The sequence below is a fragment of the Tasmannia lanceolata genome, unplaced genomic scaffold, assembly GCF_043159265.1.
Source record: "Tasmannia lanceolata isolate RefF3 unplaced genomic scaffold, GAP_Taslan_0.1 ptg000006l, whole genome shotgun sequence".
Classification (NCBI taxonomy): domain Eukaryota; kingdom Viridiplantae; phylum Streptophyta; class Magnoliopsida; order Canellales; family Winteraceae; genus Tasmannia; species Tasmannia lanceolata.
Window position 1 is genome coordinate 13,158,804 of NW_027518683.1, and position 26,569 is coordinate 13,185,372.

Sequence of the window (26,569 nt, forward strand, 5' to 3'; positions counted from 1 at the left end):
AAGGAGCTGGATGTTAGATTAACAATCGTTTTTGAAAAATCATTGTAGATATTAGGTTCTAAATCTTGATGGTTTTATAATGAAAACTATAATGAATATGATATAGCTCGAAAAGTAACTGCTAGGGTGAAAGACTTACTTAGGTTATTCATTGGAGCAACTTATGACTAACTATAATAAGAGAGAATAAATAGGTTGAGACGAACCAATTTATTTAGAGAATAACTTTTAGCTTTAACTAATTTAATTGACACTTTGAGATGTGATAATTACAGGTTTACTTTCGGTTGACACTTAGAGCCATTCACTTCATCTCTTTACACTCAAACTCTAAGGCAAGTGATGGTGTCTTTCATAGCAACGGTTACATAAATGGTCTTGTTATTATGATTGCATTTCGTGTGATTAGATTCTTTTCTAATGGTTAAAATGGATAGCAAGCTCTGTTTTGATAAATTGTTGATAATATGCTAGTACACTAACCATGCAGGAGAAAGTAAAAGAAAAACCCCTCATGACAGAGAGGAAAAGAGGTACGTATAAAAAAACATGCATTCACATATAGGATACTATGGGAGAGAGGCCAATGGGATACCCCCTTGGAGCCAACCTTTGGCGAGATGCCAAAAGCCACCCTGAGGAGAGCGTACGACATTGGGCTGGCAATGCATTCAGGTGGACCTGGTAGACAGGATGACCGATGAAATCCTACCTAGGTTACACCCAGATAGGGGTGGGGGCCTAGATGGTCAAGATCAACGGCGGCATATAAATGCCATGAAATGAAAAATAAAGGAAAAAGAAAATGAATGAAAGCGGGGGTTTGAAATACCGTATGGTCTTGGCGTAGTCTCATGCATTTTTATTTTGCATCCTTGCATCTTTGCATTTTAAAGTTTGGTCCCTATTTCTATTTCTAGTTCTAGTTCTGTTTTTTATTTTTATCTTAATGAATGGTTGTTTGCTTATGCTAACCCTCTAAATCATAAGAAATAATTTCATAATGCAATCTCATTTAGTGGCTCTTACTTTGCGAGCCATTAGAGGATCTTGTTCAGCTTGTTGCTGACTCTGTCACCACCCACAGGTTCTCTAGGTGTTGGCAATGGAGCTTCTGTCACACTATAAATGTCACGGGATTGGGAGTTGGTTAGAGTGTCGAGCTATATTCAGTTATGGTGTTTTAGTTTGAGTTGCAGTTCAGCTTTATTTTAAATTCAATAGTATTTTTAGTATTAGGTTTTAATATTGTAATGGACCATTAATTTCATAATGGTATAAGATTTATTCATTTTATTTAGTGAATTTTCCTCATGGGATAAAATTGGTTAGTTAATATTTCCCTTTTGGGGTAACGATTCAGGTTTTGAGATTTTAAAAAAAATCCTCAAAAATTTGGGTCGTTACAAAGCCAATAGGTTTTTTGGGTAATTTTTAACTTCCACCACCAGGATATGGGTAATGAATCTTCTTCGTGCTCTGGAGATAGGAATAGGAGGTATCTCATGATTCTGGTCCTAGAAAACATTCTCATGAGAATGAGATCGATGACCTACGACGGAAGAGGGCCTTTATCAATGATCCGACCCACAAAGAGTTGTCGGGGGATCTTCTCCGAAAGCAGTGGGAATCACTTAATCTAGAGGTTGGAGATCGACCTTTCACCATGTATAGGCTTTGTGGGATGGATTCCGTCAAGGATACCCATTCGCCGTTGTACGAACACCCTTTCTTCCAACTGATGTTAAGAGAGGAAAGGATTGTGAGGCGGTTGAATTGGGAATCCAACATGATTGTAGGTATCCGGCTGGTGGAGGAGAGGATCGCCAGCAGAAAAAACCCTGTATTCTTGAATCGGCTGCCGGAACACCTTCTCATTGACATGCTAGATTTTCAAATCAAGCACATCATGGAGGAATTGGAGAAGTGCTCTGCATAGGAGAGCCGACTGAAGATTTTAAAGGGCGTCCTGAAGGGATTAATGAAGATGGAGAAAGAATTGTGTGGAATTCTGAAAAGAAAATTAGGCATGTTAATGGAATGACGAAGGAAAGAAAAGATACATGCCTGTTTTTGCTTTATTTTAAGGCTTCTCTCTGGTTGGGTATGCCCACTCCAGTTCTCATTGATATTTTGTAATGCAGGGGGGATTACTCGCCCCTAATGCTTCTCTAATTTCGATGAAATATGTCATTTTTCAAAAAAAAATAAAAAAAATAAAAAAATTGTAGTAAATTAGCTCCATCCGGTCGTGGTTTTTTCCCTAAAGAATTCATCACACAAAATTTGATCTATATGATTAGAACAATAATAATCTAATATACACAAAATTATTATTTAAAATTCAACAAAAATTCTTAACCAAACAATTGTGAAAAAGGAAATAAGATGTAGAAAAATTACAAGTAGGGCTGGTCAACATTTGCGTTATCAGTCCTATTTTACTGTTTTCGTCTCGTTAGTTGCAGTACTAACTGATTGTTGCTAAGGCATGTTAATCCTATGTAACTAGATACAGATAGCAAGCCTATTATTATCCTTGTTAATTTCCTTTTTTCTTCTTCTATCTTTCAGTTTGCATCATCTAAAACACAATGTGTAGTAAATTAGCTCCATCTGGTTGTGGTTTTTTCCCTACAGAATTCATCACACGTAATTTGATTTAATAGGATTAGAGCAATAATAATCTATAATATGCATGAAATTAATATTTAAAATTCAACAGAAATATTTGATTAAACAGTAGTGAAAGAGGAGATAAGATGTATACAACTATTATTGAAAATTCAACTGACATATTATTGAAAATTTAACTGACATTTACTTTATCAAATCGTTTTGAAACTAGAACAACAATCGTGTAATATGTATAAAACTATCATAGAAAATTCAACTGACATTTACTTAAGCAAACCGTTGTGATAGGAGATAAGATTTAGAACAATTACAACTTACAAGGCTGGACAACTTGTTTGTCTACTCCAATTTCAAGAATGGGCATTAACATGGGTCTGTTCGCACTCTTGGTTTCGTTCTTTGGCCTTGGCATAGGACCTTTCAACTGTTACAGACCATTTCTCAGGCGGAGACTCTTTTTTAAAGCTCTCCAAGTGAGAAAACTAGTAGGTGAAGTTAGCCTCCCGTGATTTTTCAATATTAACCATCATCTTAGTTAGCAACTCCGTTCTGCGCCAGATGAAAATCCTGAAATTTTCTGTTCCAGAATGGAAAATGTAACAAATCCAAAACAATATTTCTTTTTTTTTTCCTTTTTTGATTGGAATCGCACAAAAAGTTTTTTGTGGCGATTCTGGGTGATCGCCGGAAAGTCCCGTGCAATTCTGGTTTCTATTGGATTCCAGTTTTCACACGATTCCGGAATTTCTATCAATTCTGTTCCGTCCTCATTCCAGCTTCATGTACGATGTGTAGTATGTTGAGAATACAATCGAAAAACTTTCGCAGTTTGTTTCTCATTTTCATGCATGTTATGTTATTGCACATCGGTTGTTTGTTCAAAGTTACCAATCAAGCTGTAGTATTGGGCCCTTCAGAGCTCTAATATTGTAAAGAGCCTTCAATCCTGTCTTTGTAAATGTTTGTGATTTGTCCTTCGACTTGCGCTCTATGTTCATCTGTGATCCTCTAATGCCACTCCCATGGTCCCATACCTACATCCTAGACCTGTGTTAGGTTTGTACTTGGCTGCCAACATCCCAAATTTCAAATCTTGCCACCTCAAAACTCGAAGTAGGGGCCCCTAATGGGTTGAATACATTGAGTTGCAGAATCACATAAATATACTGGAACTAACTAATTGTCATTGCAATTGCAAGTCCGTAAGTTCGGTTTACATGCAGACGTCAATCTTGACATATTATTCCAAATAAATAAATAAACTGACATGGGTACATGTATCTAACGATTGGTCCCTTGATATCATTAAGTTGATAGCTGTATATTTTTCTGGATGGCTTGGTAACTGAGATTAGAGAGGTCAAAATATCTTACACTTCCTTCAATGGTATGGTTTATGAAATGACATACTGATTCAACTGGATTGATTCACTAAAACCCTCTTATGATCACTCTGTGTGAAGAATGCCAAAGTTGGTCTGATGAAATGACTGAATAATTTCACTTGAGTATGAATAGTTGCATAAAATTTATAGAGATAAATGTGGACTATTTGCTCGTTTAGGTTTCTCCTATTAATTTTGCGTACCTTGCAGGAGTTTTGCCATTGTTTCTTTTTGCAGGTATAATTGATGTTTATTTGTTCGGTTGGTTCTGGTAGTTTAGATTGAACCTCTGCCTTGGTGGTTATGACCAAGTGCCTTGTATTGATATTGCAGGTTCAGTCCAGCACACACAAAAACAAAGCAATATAAAGAAAATTTCTGATTTCTCCATTCAGCAAACAAAGTGTCTTATTCTCACAAACTTTTTGTTTCTTTTTTTCTGCTGCCAGTTTTATCCATAACCGAGTTTTAGGAACACGAATCCAGAAGCTAGCTTTGATATGCATAGTTGTGGGTTTTCCAGGTCTAATTTGATGAGACCTGGAAATTTTCTCATGTTCTTCAGTCAATGACGTAACATAGCCGTAAATATCATCCCCACAACTTGTTTTGAGTCTTGCCAACTAGGGGCTTAATCTTGTGAAAGATCTGTATGAGTTCTCTAGTGTAATCAAACCCTAATGGGTTTTTAGTGTGCTTTTGAAAATTTTCTTTTAACCAGCTCAGAGCTAAAATTCATCTTGTGAATATTCTCTATATATCTGAATAAAATGATCTTTTCTGAAGCAAATTGGCAAGGAAAAGCAGTTACAACATACTGACCAATAACTTGTGTTTCTCCACCAGCCCAGAATAGATGATAAACATTCAAGATGGTTACATTTACGTATCCGACCATCAACTTTACCCTTCATGGACCCCACAAAGTCCGACACCTTCAGAAGAGCAAAGACGAAGGCCCTGGTTGATGGTAGATGGACTCTTTCTTTCAGGGACGAGCAATCTTGCAAGTCTGCGGAGTCTATGATTCTCGAGGAGATGCATCTACAAAGTAGTGAGGTGGAGAGAATACTAAAGCCTCTGCTCAACCTCGACCTCGACCGACCTGTACATTCTCCTCATTTACTTTCGGAGTCTTCTTCCACAACATCAACACATTCTTTCTAAGCCCAACGGGCGAACAGTGAAATAATAGTCACTTCATGGGCGGGGAAGGAGATGGTTCACGGGTGACTGCGTGCATCCATAGGGATTAGTCCTACCTTAAAATGGGGTGGGGATATCCTATGTCATAAAAAAGGGCTGGGAAGGAGACGTATGTTTGTCTTTTGCAAATGTGCTTCACCCATTTGTATATTATTAGTTTCACAAGGCAGCTTTAGAAAACATAAATGTAGAGTGGTGGTGCTTCAGCCATTGAATCATCAGAGATTCAATGCCATTCTTTGTATACTAGGTTGCTTTCTCTTACCCTGATTTTGTAACCTTATGTATCATTTTTCTCATTCTTTAACAAGCCCTATACCATAGGGTGTCTTTTCAGTTTCTTTTGAGTTTTTTGTGCTTCTCTTTTCCTCTTGTTCTATTCAGCTGAAACATAAGTGTAAATTTGAGATCCTAAATTATTCATTCAATATCATATAAATGTGGAAGAGATTGAACAGTGACACTGAGGCAAAAGTTCCTACTTTTTATCTGCATCAGATGCTATCAGTCGTTATACATGATTACGTATGTGTGTATGTAGTAAGCAGTCTTTATAAATAAAGGAAAAAGATATCCAAACTAATTTGTTTTGGTGATGGCACCAAACATGCCTTACATTTGGTTAGATTTTTTCTACATATAATGCTACTATGCATAGATTTTCTGTTTTTTTAACCGGTTTGTTCATTATGTAAGTTGATCTGTTAAAACTGCCACCTCTAAAGCATTACTGTAAATTATTGAAGCATTACTTCATTCTTGATAGTGGTGTGCACTTGGATCAGTCCTACTTGATTCTCCTTCTAAAGGAAATAAGGGATTTGCTAGGCAATTTCATGGAAAGCCATTCCACGGCTAACTTTGCTGGAGAGAATAGCCACCTCAGATGGATTCAATGAATAAGACGATTATCTGCTAAAAAGTGAGCCTGTGTGGATGTTCTCTCCTGCAAAAGTGAGCCGTGAAATGGCTTTCCATGAAATTGGACGGCAAATCCAAGGTTGTGATATTATATCAGAATGAAATTTATAGGAAATTCAGGGCCCTCCATTCCAAAAGAAGGAAATTCAGGGCCCATCTAAAAATAGGGGAAGTGTCATCGCTTAAAGCAATATAAATAGGGAAAGGATATCCTCAGCACTGTTGTTTTGATCATAGCACTTCTCACTTTATCAGAAGCCTTTCTGTTTGTTGCTTACTGTTTATTTTTCTTTGAATAGTAGCAGTGTAAAACAGCTTACTACAAGTGTAAAATGGAGAGGAGTGTCATTAGTAAAACACATTATTTTCTTATGCATAACATCAAAAAGTATCCTCAGTAGTGCGGATTTATAGACTCCCGCATTCTGCAAAGGGGCCATTAACATGGAAGAGGCATCCAATTTAAAAAGGAACCAAATTTCTGCACTTTTTTCACTGCGGATAATGGAAAAGATTGAAAAACTGGTGAATGGTTTTCACTAACAGGGCCCGCTCTACCTATTTCTCTAAATCCTTGATTCCCAGTGGCTAAAACCACTGATTTTTCGAAAACGAAGCTATTCTGCCTATTTCGCCCCACTTTGGAAAATGGAGAATGAGAAGGGTTGAAAAATGCAGCAGCAGTTATTTATCATCATTTAGTTTTTTAATGCATGTAGAACTCAGGACCCATCAAGAGTTTCATAGCATGAGGGAATATAAATAGAAGCTCATAGTCCAAGTAGTAAGAAATGTGAAAATGTGTTTTTCAAATCTTATTTTCCAAGTATGGGTCATGACCCAGCTATTTGCCCATATCCTATCAATTAATATTCAAATCCTTTGGATCCATCAGATTGCCTGGGTCCATTGACACTCCTAGATTTGAACATTGACAACATCATGACTCAAATGAATATGTTAACAGGAGTTTTTATATGGTGAATATATTAACAGAAGGTTTAAGAATGGAAAAATAGACAACTCCTTTATATATAGAAAAAGAAAAGAAAAAATCCTAATCCTATCATTCATCATCAATGAGGAAAGCTGGACATATAGAGGGCTGCCAATATCAAAACAATCCAAATGTAAAAGACAAAACATTTTTGTAAATAAGCAAACAAGTAACAAACTTTAAGCATCTCTCTGGTTCTTCTAGATTCCATACACGAGAAGAATGAGCAAAAGATCTAAAAGATCAAGGGTCAGAGCTCACGCCAACATTAGGAGCCTTTCTTTTTCAATGCCAAAACATACTTGAAAACAAAGATTTTAAAAGAAATGTGAAAAATGGTCTTGTAATAAATGAAAAATAGAATGAACTAATTCTGATAATCTCAAGAAACTTGTTGAATAGCTTTCTACTGAAACTTAGTTATTAGAGGGCTTACTATATAATAAAAGAGTAACAGAATCACTACAAAAAAGAATGGTCTCTCAATTGGGTTCTCAATCCTCATTCACTGGAATAGTTAAGATGACATAAAAGCTTTAAACAAGAGCATGTAAAAAATTCTATCAAGCTGTCACTAACCGAACCCAACGAGTTTTATTGCAATCTTGCTTCTCAAAATAGGAAGAACTACACTGTAAGATAATTATAACAGCAAATAATAATCTAGCTTAGCAGCTTCAGTCTATATTACACTTTGCATTTGAACTGAATGGAATCAATCTATAATATGATTCGCAGTCCTCTTTCAGGTTGCCATTCCTTTTCCATTAACAGCAAACTCATTAATATCTATGAAGGAAAACCATGTCATGTGAGACCTACTACTCATTGCACGCCAAAATTAGTCAAAGTCCCCAGCTCTTTATCTTGAATGAAACCTGGAAGTTAGAAAAGGAACCGAATCCAAAATTCCAAAGCAGAAGCCTAATTATCCCCTGATCTCTTTTCTGCCAATTAATCGGGCAGGAGGCTTTTGTTTTCCCTCTGATCCTCTGAGAGCCCCACCACTGTTGTGGTGAGGAACAATTTTCAGCGGGTGGGCTTCCGTGTTAAACACCCACTCGTCGAAGGACATGAATGAGGGTGGTGAGAATAGAAGATACAGATACTTGAGTGTCTCGGCAAGGAAGAAGCTTTGCATCATGTTGTCTTTATCACCAGTGTTAACCTGGGCACCCAGAAATCATGAGTAAACAAAGCATCCAGTGACAAGAGACTAATGGAGAACTGAAGAATCAACTACAGACAAATAAACAAGCAATTACACTCAAATGGAAAATCCAAAAGATGCATTATTATATAAATATTTGTTCATAATAGCACAATATATGGGAAAGTGTACAGAATAATAACATATACAAATACTACAAAAAATGATAAAAAAGATGGCTATATAATCTCAGATTCCTGGCCACCCGAATCATCATGTTTGCCCAATACATGTATTGACAACTTTAGGAAAGGGTTTTTTTCTGGGTTCAGAAGGTTTTTGTTTATATTTCTTAGATATGCCAAAACAAGCGGGACATGCCTAAGAAAATGGACAACATGCCTGCCCCCTCTTAGAAATGACGAAAATGTAGATATAAGTTATATAACTAAGCATTGTTAAAAAAATGTAATTAGAAATAACCATGGTTATCTTTTCAGATGTCATGCAGAGAAAAACTAATGAACCAGCGACAATCCTCCCATCCTTAACACTGTCTACAAATTCCAAGTTGAACAAAACTGCATTTCCTTTAAAACTGCATCTTCTGTTAAACTTGTACATGGATAACATTGCATTCCCACATGTGTATTTTTTAAAGGATGGACAATAATTGGTAGATAGATAAAATTTTCAAAAGGATGGACAATTTAGTCAAGGATTTTCCTTATAAAAATACAGCTGCACCATCATTTTTTTTTGTAGAATAAGCAAATAGGCAAAATGAAAAAAGAAGAGATTTAGAGAAGAGGTATGGGAAAACATACATCCTTCAATCCAACATAACCAGAATCTATACGAGAGTTCTTTTCAAATGCTTGGAATATGTTCCAACCCCATTCTTGGTATGTCTTGTTACCAGTGAATCGCCAGAGATACACAAGTGATTCGACTGTCTCTGGCCTCAATATGTTCCACGACGTCCCAACACTCATGTCCTGCAATTATGTTTTGTAAAGTATGCAGGCTGTCAGACAATGCAATGCTTAATGATCATATCATACCAAGTTGATATATGTGCTTAAATGATCACATTCATTTGAAATGAAAAATCCATGTGCTTAATTGAAGATCATAAATTAGAAACTAGAGACTTAACTATACACTTGGTATCTGTGATTAATCATCCACAATGAGAAACCACCATTGAAAATGATCTTGTGAAGGGCAGAAAGAGAATATCTAACCTGTCCGGCCCGAAAGAAATAGTTTTCTCCTGCCAATTTTGTTGGAGTTGACTGATAGAAATTATAACAAGTCCATGCAAGCTGCACAAGGAAGAAAACCTTTTAATCGAAGAAACAAAAAAGGATAAATAAAATTTGCACGTTGGAGAAAGCTGTTATATGTGTTGGTCAAAAAGATTTTAGGGGCAACTCCAAATATTATTGACCTTGCACTTGAGAAAAACCTATTACAATAAAAGTGATAAATTTAAGCCTGAGATAGTGGCCGAGATGTGGATTTGTGCATTGGTGAAATCAAGAAGTGCATACATGAGAGGGCTAAACGACAATTTTTAATATATAGGACTCGAGGGTAATAATATCTGCACTCACTTGTTATGATGATGGCACTTCATTAGATCTATTCTAATTGGCTGCTAATAGATATTTGCAAATTATAACAGCATTTAACAGCTAGTTGGTAAAGTGTCAAATAAAAGAGGAGTGCCATTAATAATATAAAAATACTACAAGTTGCCAAAGTAAATCATATTACATTGTTGAATCCTATGTTGCATCAGTACAGGTATGAGAGTTGGAATCTGATACGGGTATCGAGTATCGGTTTGGAAAAGAAAAGAAAGATTTGTGGATTCACCAAAATAATTTAATCGATTCACAAATTTAATTTTTACATAATAATATGAGCAGCATTTATACATTATATAGTTGAGCTGGGGACTCATCAGGTAGATGCACTAACATCAGTATAAGCTTTATCTTTCTTTTTTTTCCTTTTCGAAATGGTATACTAACATAATGTTTGATACTCAAGTTGATAGCTTTGCAAATTTTTTCATTAAAATTTGGAGCAAGTCAACTCAACTCAAGATCAGAATTAGAGTGAGTCAAATCATTCAATCCAAGTTTGGAGCATCTTAGTTGGTTGCCTCAGCTTGAGTGAAACTCAAGTCAAGTTGTACCTGCCAAGTCAAGAGTGGTGACAGTCTTCAAACCCCAGCTGGAGCAATCGAAGGCCTTGAGGCATTGCTAACATCTTGAGACCCATTGGTGTCTAACTTCTCAAGACAGACTTTGATGGTAGTTAACAGGGTAATTAGAGACAAGTGTGATGTGGGAGCTAATACAGGTTCACTTGAAATCAAGAACTTATACAAAGTAAGAACCCATGCTCCTTTGAATGCTGAAGACAACTTTTAGGCCTTCCCTATATTGTAGACGGTGATTTGCTTATAAAGCAGGCAAGATTTTGGGGCCTATGTATTTTCTTTCTTCTCTGGAATAAATTTGTTACCTTACAAAAAAAAAAAGATGACGTCAAACCCATGATACCTAACTAGGATTTAATGTCATTGATATTAGCAGATGTAATAGATGACATCAAACCCAGGCTACCTATCCCCTCCAACTAATCCACCCCCACCCCCTCTTTAAGAAAAACAAAAATAGAAAGAGATGATATTGTAGATAAGATTCTTTTATGTTTTTCACATGTTTATCTGTTCCCACCACTTCCACAGAGAAGAGCAAAGTTAGTGGACACCTTGAAAAAAATTGTAAACACCACACACACACTCCAAGCCTAGTTTATCTGAAATGTAATTATAAGTTTATAACTAGGATAGATTATGCACTACCTCTTTTGCAAGTGATAAAAATTTCTCCGAATTTTCAGAGTCATAACCAGCTGATCCTAAAGCCAGCATCCCTGGAGCAAAGCATGCTAATTCATCCATCTGCATACATTAGAAAATGATGCACTCAAGCCTCCACATGAGTTATACTAACTATAGCCTCAAGAAGAATCCTTTACAGCACTCAAACTAGAAACTACCTTGTCGGACAGAGAATCACCATTTTTCTCACATAAGTATGTGAAAGATGATGGTGTGGTTTTTCGAACCAAGCTCAGCAGACCTTGCATTGATGTCTCCCACATTTCTCTGTTTCAAATAGCTGATTAGTTAAGAGCTTATTTCATCGTAGCAGGTTCTTCTAAGAGCAGAATCCAAAACTAGATAAAGTATTATGGTAAACATGTGTCAACAATGGTTTAGAAGTGTTCCTTTTTTTAAATAATGAAATGAGATAGTTATATGAGACAGTAAAATATTGCTCCCCATGTTGAAAGGGTAATTTCTGACCTATAATGCTTCACGGATTCAGATTTGTTCCCTTGTATCCAAGCTTTGAGCAAATATTCATAAAAGCTGCATTGGGACAACCATCAGAATTAGAAATTATTTAGGCATGGTAAATGAAGTTACATTCAATAAAGCAAGTGATAACAACAGAATACTTTTATTAACTATTATACAGTGGACCAAAACAACCAAGTCCATAGAATCAGAGAACTGCCAAAATCATTCTGAGCGACCAAAAAGAAAGGTCGTGTCCATAGTAGACTTGAATAAAATCTTCCAAAAAAATGGCACTCGATTATGTCATGAATAAAACTGAAGTCATGATGATAAGATGAAGACTAATAACATGAATATAAGAAGTAACCAGCATATGGATCTCAAGAAGGCAAGAAATTGGGTATTTATGGACTGACACATGGACAGGGGTACTTCGCTGAGACAAATCAATAATAAAAAAGAATGCGATGCAGAATGGAAAACAATCATAAACCCATGAAAGATATGTTGTTTGATGTTAAAGTATAAAAGATAAAATAACGCCTTCTCCAATAGCTTGAGCTTTTGGAGTAACTGGTCGTTTCACGGGTTTATGATGCCCTAGGGACCATTGGAAGAAACCCTAACGGCCTAACTCTGCCTCCACTCACCATTCCCTCCACGCCACCACATCTTCAACTCACTCATTCTCTCAATCTCATCTTTCCTCTTCTCCTGTCAAATAATTATGAATAAAAATGTAGGAAAGAAGAAACTACCCTGCAACTTGAATGGAGCGCTGGCGTATATTGCTCCAAATGGAATACTATTGACTCCAAATGGAAGACTATTTACAAAGACACCAACAAAAAAATAGACGTCTAAAAACTTAGGTCAATAAATGCTTTTGGCATTCTACAAACAGAGCAATGAAAAACATATAGCCTTTTGAGTTGCTCTACTCAGATGAGTGAAATGCTTTATTCGTACACTTAGATAAGTATCTCAAGTCAATATCTTTTTTAACAGAAAAGGAAGACATTGCATAAAACTAAACTTTCTTCATGACTTATCAGAGAGTAACTTCTCTAGGTTCTGACAGGTTTAGATTCATTATTTGGTTCCTGAATCAACTTGGTAGATTTTGCAATCATATATTATTGTCTTATAATTTAACAAGTTCCCTAATTGTTTTTTTCTCCACAAATTAGTTTTGAATTCCGTTCCGTATATACGAATGCAATGTTTCGTTCTGGTCAGGAAAACGGAATAGAAACCACCAACATTCCATTTCGGCCTAGATTTTGGCTTCCTGTGGTCCGTACAGCTTGTTCTGGTGTGTTCCGGTCTGTTCCTGCCGAAATAGAGGGGTGGAACACAGTATTTTTTCAAAAAAAATACTGCAATGCCGTCAAATAGCTATATTTTGGTTTTTTAAACTGTTTTACCATTATTTTATAGCTGTATTTAATTATTTTATAGCCGCTTGAAGGGTATTTTCTGCCTTTTTGCATTCCCAAAAAATAAAAACCCTATATAAGCCCTCATTTTCTTCACTTCTACACCCTAAATTTTCTCTCTCAATTCCTTCGAGTTCAACCATCCCTACTCATCTCATGTCTTCTACTTAAAAACACATTTTATGTAATAAAACATGTTTTTTTGTCTTGTGTTTTTAAATTTGGTTCAAAGAATGGTTTCTTATGTTTTTCTAATTTTTTTTTTTCATTTTTTGGATTTAAAAAAAAAATTTAACTATTAAAAAAAATCTTCGGCCGTAGATTCTTTTTTCTAAAACAAAAACGCCGAAACGGTCAAAACACCGAGATGTTTTGTTCCACTAACCGAAATGAAATGCCGAAGAATACGGAATCGACAACTAAGCTCCACAATCATAACAAATACTCATGGAAGGATGACTGAAGCTTTCTATATTTTTATCTATTCTTCCCGCGCCCATCTAATAGGTGCTCCTTTTAATCATCTTGTAATTCTTTTTTGATACAATCATCTTGTAATTCTTGAAAACAAAAGGCAGTCCCATTTGATGGGAAATGCCAATTGTTTTCTATTTCATCAATCACAATCATGGTTTGTTTCGGCCGAAATATTGTGGTTTCGGCAGCGACCGAAACAAAATTTACATGAAGTCGTTTCTTACTTTCTTTACAAGATTTCAGGGTGAAATTTTGAAATTTTGCCGAAATGTCACCGAAATTCTGGTTCATTTTTAGCATTTTTTACAAAATTTCCACCGAAATTTTAAATAAATCCACCGAAAATTTAAAAAAGTCCACTGAAATGTTATAATTCCCACCAAAATTTATGAAATATTCACCGAAATAGCCAAAATTTCCACTGAAATCGCTGATCACACCGAAATTTTAGACATTTCGGTCGACATTAAAAAAAAACAAAACAAAATCATAATCATATTTTTAAATGATTTCGGCCGAAATTTCAGCCTGAAACAAAATCATAATCACCACCGAAACCGAAACTGACACCGAAATTTAAAACCTTGATCACAATCCCCAGCCAGCTCCTGTGGAAATCCAGGTTCCGGCATGATTTTTTGGAAGTATATATATATATATTGAAATAACAATTGAAGTCATATTTATGTTCTAGGATTCAAATTTTAGATGTTAAACAAAACATAAAAGTAGATGAGGTCCCAGTCATTTATAAAGGCTCAACTCGACAAAAATTTGCCATGGAGACAATGTAGTAATTAGTTCAATATTTGCTAACTCCAAGTAGGTATCCAAAGAGTATTAATACCTATCACCCATGGCACCAAATGTAATTGTGGAATATGAGCTTGCTCCTGAGTGGGGATTAATATAGATTGGGAGTAAACCATCTGCAGGGAAGGTTTTACGAAGTTGTGTAATCACATTCTCCACCTGAAACAGAAAATAGCCAAAAAATCCATCTTAATGCAAGAAATTTGATTGAATGAATAACTGTTAATGAAACACCAGCAAGAGAACTATTTTCTGGTACAATGAGATGGCAACTACATGACATAAACACAAGTTACAACTAATGGAAAAGTTTGAGAAAATATTGAAATATCGCAAGAATGCACATAGCATGATAGTTCCTTGATCCACTTGCAGCCAAGGATTGGTATTGCTTAGAAGTAAGATTCCATCTATAATCCCCGTTGTAATGGGTCCCAATTCGTTTTTTTTCTCGCTGTGCTGATAAATACTTAACCCAGCAATTATAGTATTGCCTTCACATGGCCGGAGTCATTCATTCAAATAAAAAAATCAAGTACAACCAAGGTTCAAAATAGCGGTCTATATGTAAAATGTATCATCTTGGCTGATCTGTATCATTTTTTTTTGTGTGTGTGTGTGTTGGGGGGGGAGGTCGATACAATTTTTTTAGTAGCAACAAAATTATATTAAGTGCAAAAACTCCAACAAAACCTCTGCCGAGCTGGTCAAGTAAGCAAACAAAAGCAAAATGTGTCAAATCCAACAAAAACAAAATGACCGTGGATCAGACTCTCCACATTTTGCGCTCCAACTCGGGCTGGCTCATCAGCCGAGTCATTGGCAGAGCAGTGAACATGGTGAAATGAAAATACTTTTCCTTCTACATGATCAAGAAGTGCATCCAACGCATCAACACACCTCCAAGGAAAACCTCCCTTCTTGAACATCCACTGAATCACGTTCAATGAGTCTATCTCGACGATCACTGAGTTGAAAAAATCACGATCAATAAGAAGGATCCCCGTCTTTAGGGCAAGGGATTCGGCTTTGTTAGAATCCCCAACCCCGATCCGACCAGAAAATGCCCATGTAACATCGCCATCATGGTCCCAAAGAATACCTCCAATGCCAGTTGAACCAGGATTCCCTAAGCTAGAACCATCAATTCACCTTACGAAACCCCAAAAGGGGAGGGAACTACCTAAGGGATGGCCGATCTTGCATAGTATGTATCTCTATGCAATGCCCAAGCAATCCTTAACTTGGTCTCTGACACCCACTTGAACTCGAGAAAATTGAAATGAAAAATGAAAGAAATAAGGATCCCTCAGCCAAGAATTAAATCCTTCTTACCCCAATCACCGCACAACCATAGCGAAAATTGACTGTCAAATGAAGTGAGCAGCTGTCAACTTACCTTTAAATAATGGGGTTATTCCTCTCATTCCAAACAAGCCACAAAGGGGTTACAAGAGCAAGTCTCTAGATGATCTTACCACTCTGAGAACGATGACCAAACTCACAACTCTCAATCAGCTCAGTGATGTAACAAGGGAAACCCCATCTAACCTCAAATAACTCAAGCACAAACCTACATATCTCCCTGATATATCTGCAATGAACAAGTGATCAATTTTCTCCTTGTCATCACCACACATGCAAACCAGCTAGTGAATAGTGATGAATCTATACCAATGACTCAAGTGATAAATAGTGGGGATCTTATCTAAGCTAGCCATCCAACAAAAGGCAACCACCTGAGCAGGAGCCAAAATCTTCCACACCCACCTAGTTGGCACCAAAATCTCAGTAGTAGAAAGTAGAAACTAATTGCCCAAAATAAAAGATTAAAGTAGAAACTAATTGCCCAAAATAAAAGATTTTTGATAAAAAAAAAGAAGGTATCATCTGAACAACTCTTCTACATCCTACGATCCAAAGCTCTTTGTCTCTCATAGACTACCTCCAACTCGCTCCATATTTCCATAACAGTATCCACTTCCCTATCAAAAATTAATCATTGAAACTTAATGTCCCACTCAATTTTTTCCATCTACCCATATACCTACCTCCCCACACTCTACATGTTCGTTGGCTGCCACTCCAAATATGGAAGGGAACTCCACCATCAACAATCTATCATAGTATGAGTGTCCTGCCACCACCATCAACAATCTATCATAGTATAAGTGTCCTACCAAAACTTGATCTGATCCCCACACCTGCTCGATATCTACACCCTACATGAAAATCCTCCAAACCCCTCATGATGTCTCTCCATACTGATTTCTTCCTTCCATACACAAGGAGAACCCTCAACTCCTAGTTCTCACCAGTATTAAAAACCGAATCGTCATAGCTTTTTCAAACCGTATAGAAACAAGAAAGGAAAACTTTTTTTTTTGAAATAATAAATAGATTAAGACGCTGCCAAAGGGTCCAAGGTGTCTAAAAGAAACAAGCAATAGCTTCAGATGCATATGCACAGGTTCATACAAATGGGAGCACATGCATAGCACCCATATCCTCATATGAAAATTGAAATAAATGCACATGTGCAAATATAAGAAAAATATGCATATTTCAACATTAATCAATGACATAAGACATGATTAATTATCAAAACTATAATTGAAAGGAACCTTCTCCTGATATTTCGGATCTCCTGTCCTCTGAGAGAGCGCAATAAACTCCAGCTGTTCAGTGCCAGAATCTGCTAGGATACTGTCACCCTGAGAACATGAAAAATTATAAACATTGATTAAAAGATTCCCAAGCGAATGCATATGACATAGACATAAGAGCACAATGTCGATGTTTATGTTTGGTTGAATGAACTGATAATATCAAAACAGCGTTAAAGTGGTAACTTGTTGAAGATTCAAACTTAAAAGGAACTATAAAGGTTAATCAAGATCACTGGTTAATCAAAATCACAAACCACCATCAATTGGCACTCAACAACAATTCGGTTCTAGATTCAATTCACAGTCTAGGATGAAGCGGCTGGAAGTCAGATTCCTAATTAAACAGGTTAAAGGATTGAAATTCAGGCTTCGTTACATCTTTATGAACAAAGAAGTCGGATGTGATGGGATTTGGATATTAACAGAAGTAGATTAATCACAAAACTGTCCACTCAAACAACCATGACTAGCTTGGAACTTCATGTCAGTACTATACTTCATAGTCAATCAGAGTTTAGTTCTTGACAGCATGCTTCTGAAGAGTGCTGACTGATTTTATTTATTTAATCTCTCTTCAATAGGTCCAAAAAACTTTGAAGAAAAAAACTCAATTTTGTACAATACATGAGCTGACAGAGAATGCACACTTGCACAGTATCTATGGACAAAATGTAGAATGTTCGTGATTTTGTTTCATATTCGAGATAGTGGAATATACCATCCGACTAAAATCATAAAAATTGAATTGTGAACAGTTCAATTTTAACATGTTTAAAGTATGCTAAAAGAACAGACTTGAAAACAACATTTCTTGGAATTGGAGATGATAGAAGTTTGTCATAATAATATATAACAATTTGAAGGCCAAAGAAGTCCTTTAACGAAAAGTCTACCTAAGACTTATGCTGCAGAGAGTACATGAATGAATTTTAGGAAAGGCACAGCTTAGATAAGTATGAGTTAGAGTGTGTCAATTGAAATAGAATTTAGTATGAATGCACGTGTATGGAAAATCAGTAGATACATTTTCGCAGGAATACAATTTCTATTAAAAAAAAGGCTTTTCTAAATGAAACAAAATTGCCAGGAAAAGAAAAGATTATAAAGAGTTGAATTGATACATATCTACATAAACTACTTTAGGACATTGTGTATACTGAAAACAATGATAGGATGTTGAATAAAAATAATAAACTTCCACATGTATGTATTTTTAACTTGGAAGAATTCATGCCAATGACAGTTCTATAACTAGATCTTGTAAGACCAATGACAACACGAAATTGTGTACAACTGCAGAAACAAAAGGAATTAAGAACCTAAATACCAAGAAAGTAACTAAATTAAGTGAAAAACATGGCATATTCATGCTAGTATGTATCATGCAGCAAGGAGACACCATTTAAAATGACATTCTCAAAAAAAAAAAGACACCATTTAAAATGAAGTACCCCACGTGTCTAAGTACAAAGCCCCAAAATAAAACAAACAGATAAATATGTGTTGTCAAGGAAATAATTACAAATCAAACCAGTAAAGAAGTTCATAAACTACCTGTGTCCATCCGGGGTTATGTGCGTGTCCATTTGCCAAGTTAATCCTATTATATGGAATTCCAGAAGCAGTATTCCATGCAGGCAGTAACCTATCTGCAATATCTTTAGCCTTTTCAAGAAATACATTGTCCCCTGAGAGATCATATGCACTCAGAAGTCCACCAACGACTCTGGAATTCATCGAAATGGAGACATGAAATAAGAAGAAGAAGCATACATGGAATACAGCCATCTCTTGCTCTAAATTAATATGACAAAAATTATTGCAAGCCATTACAAGGCCTCTTTCCATCAGGAAAGGAGACAAATCAGAGAATGACCATAAAATTAAATTAAACCTTATAACGCAACCTTATGGTTGTCTCAAAAACGCTAGCATCATAGTCCTTGTTGAAATCCAATGAATTTGCAACCCACCTGCCATAAAGCAACAATAATGATTAACATCAGATCAGAGGATTTTAATAACAATGATAAAACAACCAAAAAAATGATCCAATCATTTAAGAACTGGTTCTTAAGGTTGTGACTACATATTTTAGAATAACTTGAAGCAATGCCCCAGGAATTTGAAAAGGGTGGACTGGTTCTAAGTTCATTGTGACTACATATTTTAGAATAACTTGAAGCAATGCCCCAGGAATATGAAAAGGAAACCCATTTAGTAGGGAAAAGATATAAGAAAACCCGAATAGTTGTCATTTCAAGTTGATAATAACCTTTGTTGAACAAAATTTTATAGGATATCCAATGTAAGCTTTTCATTCTAAAGTGATACAAAATTGAATGGCTTCTCATAAAGAAATATGAAGATACTATCTCTGAGAAAAGAGGACTTCAAGACAAAAAGTTGGTACTCACTCTCTTGCTTTTTGGAACTCCTCATCTAGACCCATTATGTACAATGTATCGAGAGAGTCTACTAAAGTTGCTCCAAGCCCACCAAAACTATTAGCACCGTTCTTTGTCTGTGGCTGGAAGAAAAGATACATAACATTTTGGTTTGAGGAAAGCATGCATATGAAATTGTAAAATAAGAAATTCGAATACTTGGGGAAAACCAAGCATGATTGGTATTTCAGTGTAGCTCCATATTTTAAAATCAGCATTGAAACTGAAAAGAAGCCCAGAGAAGAAGAGCCAAGTGGCTAACATAAGGGTAATGATGTGAACTAATGCCAAGCACAATAGAATGTGTCAAAATAAAAAATTACCGTTAATTATGTCTTTTTTTCATTTTGAATGGTAAAAGAAAAGTTACTGACGCACATTGATATACCAAGTTGTTTTTCAGTTTAGAACTTGTCGTAAGAAATGTCTTCCAATCCAAGCAACTAATCCATTAATGTACATGTTCTAAAAGGAAATACTGCAAAAATTACAAAATAGCATCAGGAAGGGTTGCCAGCTTGGTCAACAGCCAATGCATTACTTTGGAACTATATCAGCAGTTAGTATTTCAGAACCCCAACTGTGTTGAATGTAATACAATTATATGAAGTAGACCAATGGATTAGATAAGGCCTGTCTTACCTCTACTTAAAAAGTTATTATATCTAATTTATCTTCATTTTGTAAAGGGTATCACAGGCAGTCAAAAATCACCAACACATAGAGGGGAATGAAAGTAGAAAGGAAATATAACACCACTTGCTTATCCAATCTCCATTTTCCAGAAAGATGATGAATTCATTCTCACTATAATATCTTGCAAGTTCATAGAAAGATCCATTCACAAGGGTTCTATCAAGTGAATCGTATTGTTTACATGTGTCTATATATATCCACTTCGAATTGAAAGCTCATACTGAGTGCTATCTAATATGAAAATAGCCATGAATGAGTAGAAATTGAATCGATTTGAACAACTTGAAGTGGGTACTTGATTTAGTGATGAAATTAACCATAGAAATCCCAAAAATCGGCATTGCACTAGAAATATCCTACTCTTACATGACTAGTGACTAGGCATGCCTGTGACTTATCCATTTTTAAATTTTGATCCCAGGCTGCATTTCTGACTTTTAAATTTTGATCCCAGCTGCATTTCTGACTTTCTGTCGTATGGTTAATCTGTCCATGTGCTATCTTTTGTCTGCTATAAAACAACATTTGAACTAGGAATGATCATTGTCCAATATTAACCACTGTTTAAAAATTCCTCGAGTCAATCATCAACTCAATTGAGTCAACTATGTTTTACCTATGCTGTGAGACAACACATTTGGTCTAAAGATGACATTAGTCAGAAGTCGTGTGTGCCAATGATGATCAATTGTATTTCTTTAAATATGTTGGAGCATCTTGAATCAAAAGCCAAAAGGATAACTATTTTGACAATAGCCCTAGAAATCTGAGCCTAAAGATGTTTAGTTGACCACATTTGAAACATGAGTTTTATACCCTTCAAAATATTGTGCCACAACCCATATAAATCAACTTGGAAAATTAGCCAAAAGCCTGGACCTGGCACAAAGCCAATTGACAGCCAAGAATGCTGCTTTATGAAGAAACAGTGAGCACAATGGATAGAAGTTAAAATTAACCTGACATAATGGGAAATAGAATTCAGAATAAATCAAATTCTAAGATGAAATTAGGGAATGTAATTTCAGACCAGAAATAAAACTTAGGTACAAACAGAAACCTGAGAATATTGGAGAAGGAAACAGGGGTTTAAATTTGAGAAAAGAATAACAAAAAGTGGATTTAGAAATGATCAGTTGGAAAGCGATTGATGGATAGATGGAAGGAATTGAGAAAACATGACGAGGATTGAAGAGAATAAAGAAATAAAGAATTTAAGAATTAAAGATAAAGAATAAAAACAATGGTGATTGAAACAAAACAGAGAATAAATCAATAAATAGATAAAGAACAGTGTAGTTAAAAAGTTTAAGAGAATTAGGGTTACCAAAAGCAATAAGCCTACACATCGTTCTATAGCATTTACTCTCTATCAATAAATATCTTGAAGAAAAAAAAAGTTACAGAAAAAATACTCATTATAATGTAAATGAATCTTTCCAAGATTGATGCTAAACCCTACTTGATTCAACTCTCAAGAATAATATGCCTAGAAATTGAGTTACACACAAAATATGAATAGCAAAAGGCAATGTCCAAATGCCTGTCGTACTTAGGTATAATAAAAAAGCACAATTTATCCAAGTTCCCCCTGTCAAAAGACATGAACATGTGAATACAAAAGATGAAACATAAATTACTAGATTGAAAGAGATAATAATGTTTGAGCAGAAAAAGGTAACTAAAGAAAAAAGGAAAAGTACGCGATGACAATTTCTTAAATATAAAACTAGCAAACCTGAAGTTCATCTTGTCCCCATGCATATTTCTCATACGAAGTCCACGCATGAAGCATTGCTCCTTTTACTTTCTCTCTTCGCCGAATGTCGATGGGATCATCAGGAACAAAATTCGTCTTGGTGGGTTTGCTAGACTTCTCAGTGAATTGGGTGTTTCCACCCGAATCACCCAAAGAGCTCTTTAAATCTTGCAACTAAAGCATTTTACAGAGCATCAATTGATAGTGCTTAACCAAATTTTTTAACCAGATTATTTGAAACAAAAAGAATAGTAAAAGGTTTATATGGTGTACTTAAAATCTTAACAATCAAACAAAAAGTAATATAATCTTGGTTTCATACATCCGATGAACATAAATATATTCCATATGACTTGCCTGGTTCTGCAGTCGGGTCAGTTCTTCATTTAACTTGGAAATTTCTATCTGCAAATTAATATGAAGCCGGTTAATATAATAAAAAAAATTCACACAAGGCACACCAGTTCGTCAGAAGTTTAACAGAAGACCAACATTTACTACAAAAGAATTCTATGAATGAAAAAAAAAATCATAAAGGATGGAACTAATCAAATATAAACAAATCCTTTGAGATTTGGCAATGAAAATTCTGCATTGTTTTCTTCTTTATATGCTGAAAAATGAAGTGTCTCATGGGTCTCTCATTTCATAACACAGTAAATGAAATGAAATTTCGGAATTTTGGGGCCTCAATACAAACAAATCAACTCAAAGTAAATGGCTACAGGGTAATCCGTTTTGATACAGGCACTCTATAGAACTTTGTTTTGAATGGAGTTGATAGAACTATTTCACAACCAAAACTTCCTCTGATGGCTTTCCAATAATCAGTTTGCCTTCTTAAGAAAGATTTTCCCCATTCCCAAAGATTTTCATCAATAAGACAACTTGATTTGTAACACCCCAACCACCACCACTACCACAAAGCAGCAAAACAAAGGTAGAAACTAAGCTATTTTCTGTTTTTATGTCCTTAAGCATCTCACCACTGCAAGATTCTAAAGTGCTTCAGTAGAAGCTTTAGGCAACAAATCAAGGTACAACTGATTATTGGTCAGTTACTACTTACGGAACATAAGTCAATCTGGCCGAATCTTAAAAAGAAGAAAAGGAAGTCAGTTATCTGAGTTTGGTGACACCTGATTTGCTGATGGAACCCATAGTAAGAAAAAATGCACAAAGCTGAGTTCAATGAGGACTCGATATCAATCCATAGGGCCATAAAAACGGGAGTACTGCATGATGGCCACTACCAAGTCTATGATATCCTGACAATCATAAACATCCTGGGAGGAGCTCTTTAAAGTAACCAATAAACTTTTAATTAGTCTAAATCAGCAACTTAAAGGCAAACACCCAAAGGACAAGTCCACCTCATTACATAGATCATCAAACAACTTTGAGGATTCATTTGGTCAAGCAGTATTTTTATTAATGAACCCATTCTAGGTGCACGGCTTGTCCGTTCTTACAGGAACCTCACTATTGTGCAATTTCACCAACCTCCTTTTTTTGGTAGGTAAGCTGGGATTGAACCTCTGATCTCCAGGTTGAAGAACAACGCCTTGACCATTGAGCTAGAGGCTCAATCCCGAGTTTCACCAACCTCATAAGATGACTAGAGTGAATTGCCTGAGGAAAGCAAGGGTACTTGACTCTATTGTTGTTGAGATTATGGTGCTCAGATCTATAGTCAAAGTTTGGCCCCTCAGCTTCTTGAGCCTGTGATCATTGAAGGAAATTCTCGAAATGTGATCCAATGGCTAAAGGATCCAAGTAGGGTCCCATGGCATTTCCATGACGCCATTGACAAGGTGATGGTCTGCATCTCCGAACACACATGTGATGTCCTGCATATGAGATTGCATACAAGTTGACCAAAAAGGATGTCCAACACCCTTCATTGCTTTTTTCTGATTCCTACCCTATGATGTAGATTCATCATTCGTAGGCTTTGATGTTCTTGTTTCTTTTGCTACTGATAGACCACATCGGTCTATGTTGGGCGTTTTAGTTTCTCTTTTGAATACCATCATCATTCAAATAAAGAAGTATCGACTCTTTTTTGAGGATAAATTTTTTATTAAAGAAAATAAAGATAACAAAAGTAAATCAGCAGGCAGCAACTTCCCTAAATACAGTTCAGGTCTTGACACCCCTAATTTGCAGAGCTTATCAGCATGCTTGTTGGCACTCTTTGGGATGTGAACAAAATCCATTATGCCTCTACATGACTTCGCAGAGTCTCTTAGATATTGGTCCACTCTTTAAGACCACATTTTTCTCTTTTCATCCGGTCGATTAAATTTGAGGAATCACCTTCAATGATCAATCACATTGAATTCTGAAGAGAATAGTTTTATCCCAATAAATAATGTTGAAACTCAACCTTCATCAAATCTGTTTGGAGGCCAATGGGACTCGAGTATGATAGGAAGATCTCACCATTCTCGTTGTGAAATACCCCCCTCCCCCCACCCCAATACCTACTGCACCGCAGTTGTCAAGAGAGCAACCACCGATGTTCAGCTTGATGTGATTGGTAGGTGGAGGGAGCCATCTAGACCTAATTTTCTACTTAGGGAAGGAGCTCAGTCCAATTTCTAAGGATCGTCTCAAATGTGGTAGCCAATGAACTCTTTCTTAATGGATGCTCAGGTAACCATCGAGAGCTTGATCTTCCACACAATCGACGAATAGGCAAAGAACCTGTCCTCAAATGTCCGGTCATTTCTCACAGTCCAGACCCCAGAAAACATCAAGTGGACCCATGAACCACAGTGCCCTCCCCGTAGGGCCTGGATGGCAACATTGCCAACATTCCAATAGCTTCTCCACCGAGTTCGGCTCAATCCACCCCATCCCGAACCACTCATAGACTTTCAACCAGATGAAAGTGGATGGTATGCAAATAGATGGTTTACCGTCTCTCCTTTCTTGAAAATGATGCACATATTAGCCATATGGAACCCAATTCGTTTCATCCCGTCTAGCACAGTTATTTTTTACTGATGCCCAAACAAACGCTTCTATCCTACTTGAAATTTGTGCCGAAAGAATGATCTGACTGATGATTCACGCTTGGTTCTGGTTCCCCACAAATTCTCATTTTTACAAACCTGAGATATAAAACATTCTTCAAGAGTGCGTAGTAAAATAATCAAACATAAATTAGCTCAGAAAAACTTGGAGAACGGAACCTTATCTAACCAAATATCTTGCCAACTTTTTACCCTCTCAATCTCCTAGCTTAAAGCTAACCCCAAATTGGAAGGACCCCTCCATCCCTCCCCATATTTCTCTGCAACTAATTTCTTCCAAAGAGCTTATTTTTCCTCTCCAAACCTCCAAAACCACTTCCCTTAAAGCACATTGTACCTTAAGTAAGACCAAATTAGCAACCCCCAATCCCCCTTCTCTTTTGGTCCTAGACACTATTTCCCATCTCACTAAGTTCTTTTGCCTTCTTCCTTACCTTCCCAAAAGTTCCTTTAGATCTTTTCTAGCCTCTTAGCTACTCCATGGACATCTTGAATAGGGATATGGAGTAGATGGGTAGGTTGGAGAGAGCCACTTTTATGATTCCTCTTCCATCCCACCTCTTCTACAACTGTAAACAAGGCTAGTAAGTCATCTTGTCCTAGACACTTCGAGATGGAGAAGAGTCCCTTAAAGTTACGGGGTCCATTTATGGGAACCGAAACGAATGGATTCGACAACCACACCTTCATTTGCCCTCTCCATTTCTCCCCCAAACCCCATTTTTCCTAAAAGATCGATTGACTCCTCTTCCTCAAATCTTGCCTCTAAAAGTTCACTTTTTCCCCTCCAGATCTGTCTAAACGACACCGCCTAGAGCAGAAAAAACAATTACCAGCTCCACAAAGCATCTCTCAATAGATCATAAATTACCCTTCCAAAGAACCTCATCAAATCCATATCTAATGCAAAAACCAACCACAACAAAGAAAAAAAACAACAACACCAGATTGCAAGAAAAGAGGAGAATAGGGATCCGGAAAAAGACTAGTATCCATCACCAGATCCCTAAAAAAAGTACCTTTTTTGGACGGAAATTAAAACCAAATAGAAAAGCAATAACGAGTAAAGGACTGGAAAATACATAAAAAAAGGAAACAAATCCACGAACCTCGTGCTCTCTAGATAGAGACTGACGATCCCAGACAAGGAAGGTTACAACGACGAAACCAATGAAGAGAAGGGCTAAACGCTTAGGGCGTTTTAGGTAATACGTTGGTTGAAGGCATCGCCACCGAGTAGAGGAAGATCGAGCCCTAGCCATTGAAGCTTCTCAAAAATCTCACCTTTGCCTGGTCAAAAATCACAAATTCTCAGTCTAATCCTTGTTCAATTCAACTGGATCTCCAGAAGTAATGGTTTGAAGAAATTTCTCTTTCTGGGTCCCACAATAGGGATGAGTAATGAAAAAATCCCAATGCAGCCATATGGGAGTCTAGGTCTTTGAATTGAAAAAAGAAAAAGAAAAGGAGAGGGTCGAAGACGCGGTCAGTGTGACTAATTTGTGACAGACGTAGAGGAATTTTCTTCGTATAAATGTACACCG

General features: G+C 36.3%; 2 protein-coding genes across 7 annotated transcripts in view; one reads left to right on the plus strand and one right to left on the minus strand.

Annotated features, from left to right (window-relative positions):
* LOC143879769 (CLEC16A-like protein) overlaps positions 1–5,687 on the plus strand; it is a 31,632-nt gene extending 25,945 nt beyond the window's left edge. For 5 of the 6 annotated variants that reach the window (XM_077382327.1, XM_077382324.1, XM_077382323.1 and 2 more), the window contains exon 21: positions 4,869–5,687. In XM_077382327.1, the coding sequence (XP_077238442.1) occupies positions 4,869–5,189 (321 nt within the window). In that variant the 3' untranslated portion in view covers positions 5,190–5,687. The other variant, XM_077382329.1, reaches the window with a different exon arrangement.
* A 2,034-nt stretch (positions 5,688–7,721) lies between these two features.
* LOC143879771 (mannosyl-oligosaccharide 1,2-alpha-mannosidase MNS1-like) lies at positions 7,722–26,457 on the minus strand. Its single transcript, XM_077382331.1, has 14 exons — positions 26,135–26,457; positions 22,342–22,389; positions 21,964–22,158; positions 19,500–19,612; positions 18,990–19,055; positions 18,637–18,808; positions 17,038–17,127; positions 14,448–14,572; positions 11,688–11,753; positions 11,378–11,486; positions 11,181–11,279; positions 9,544–9,624; positions 9,124–9,294; positions 7,722–8,314 (listed from the first exon to the last, which is right to left on the minus strand). Exons 1-14 carry the CDS (start codon positions 26,285–26,287, stop codon positions 8,075–8,077), a joined length of 1,728 nt encoding a protein of 575 aa, XP_077238446.1. The 5' UTR covers positions 26,288–26,457; the 3' UTR covers positions 7,722–8,074.
* Positions 26,458–26,569: the final 112 nt, after the last annotated feature.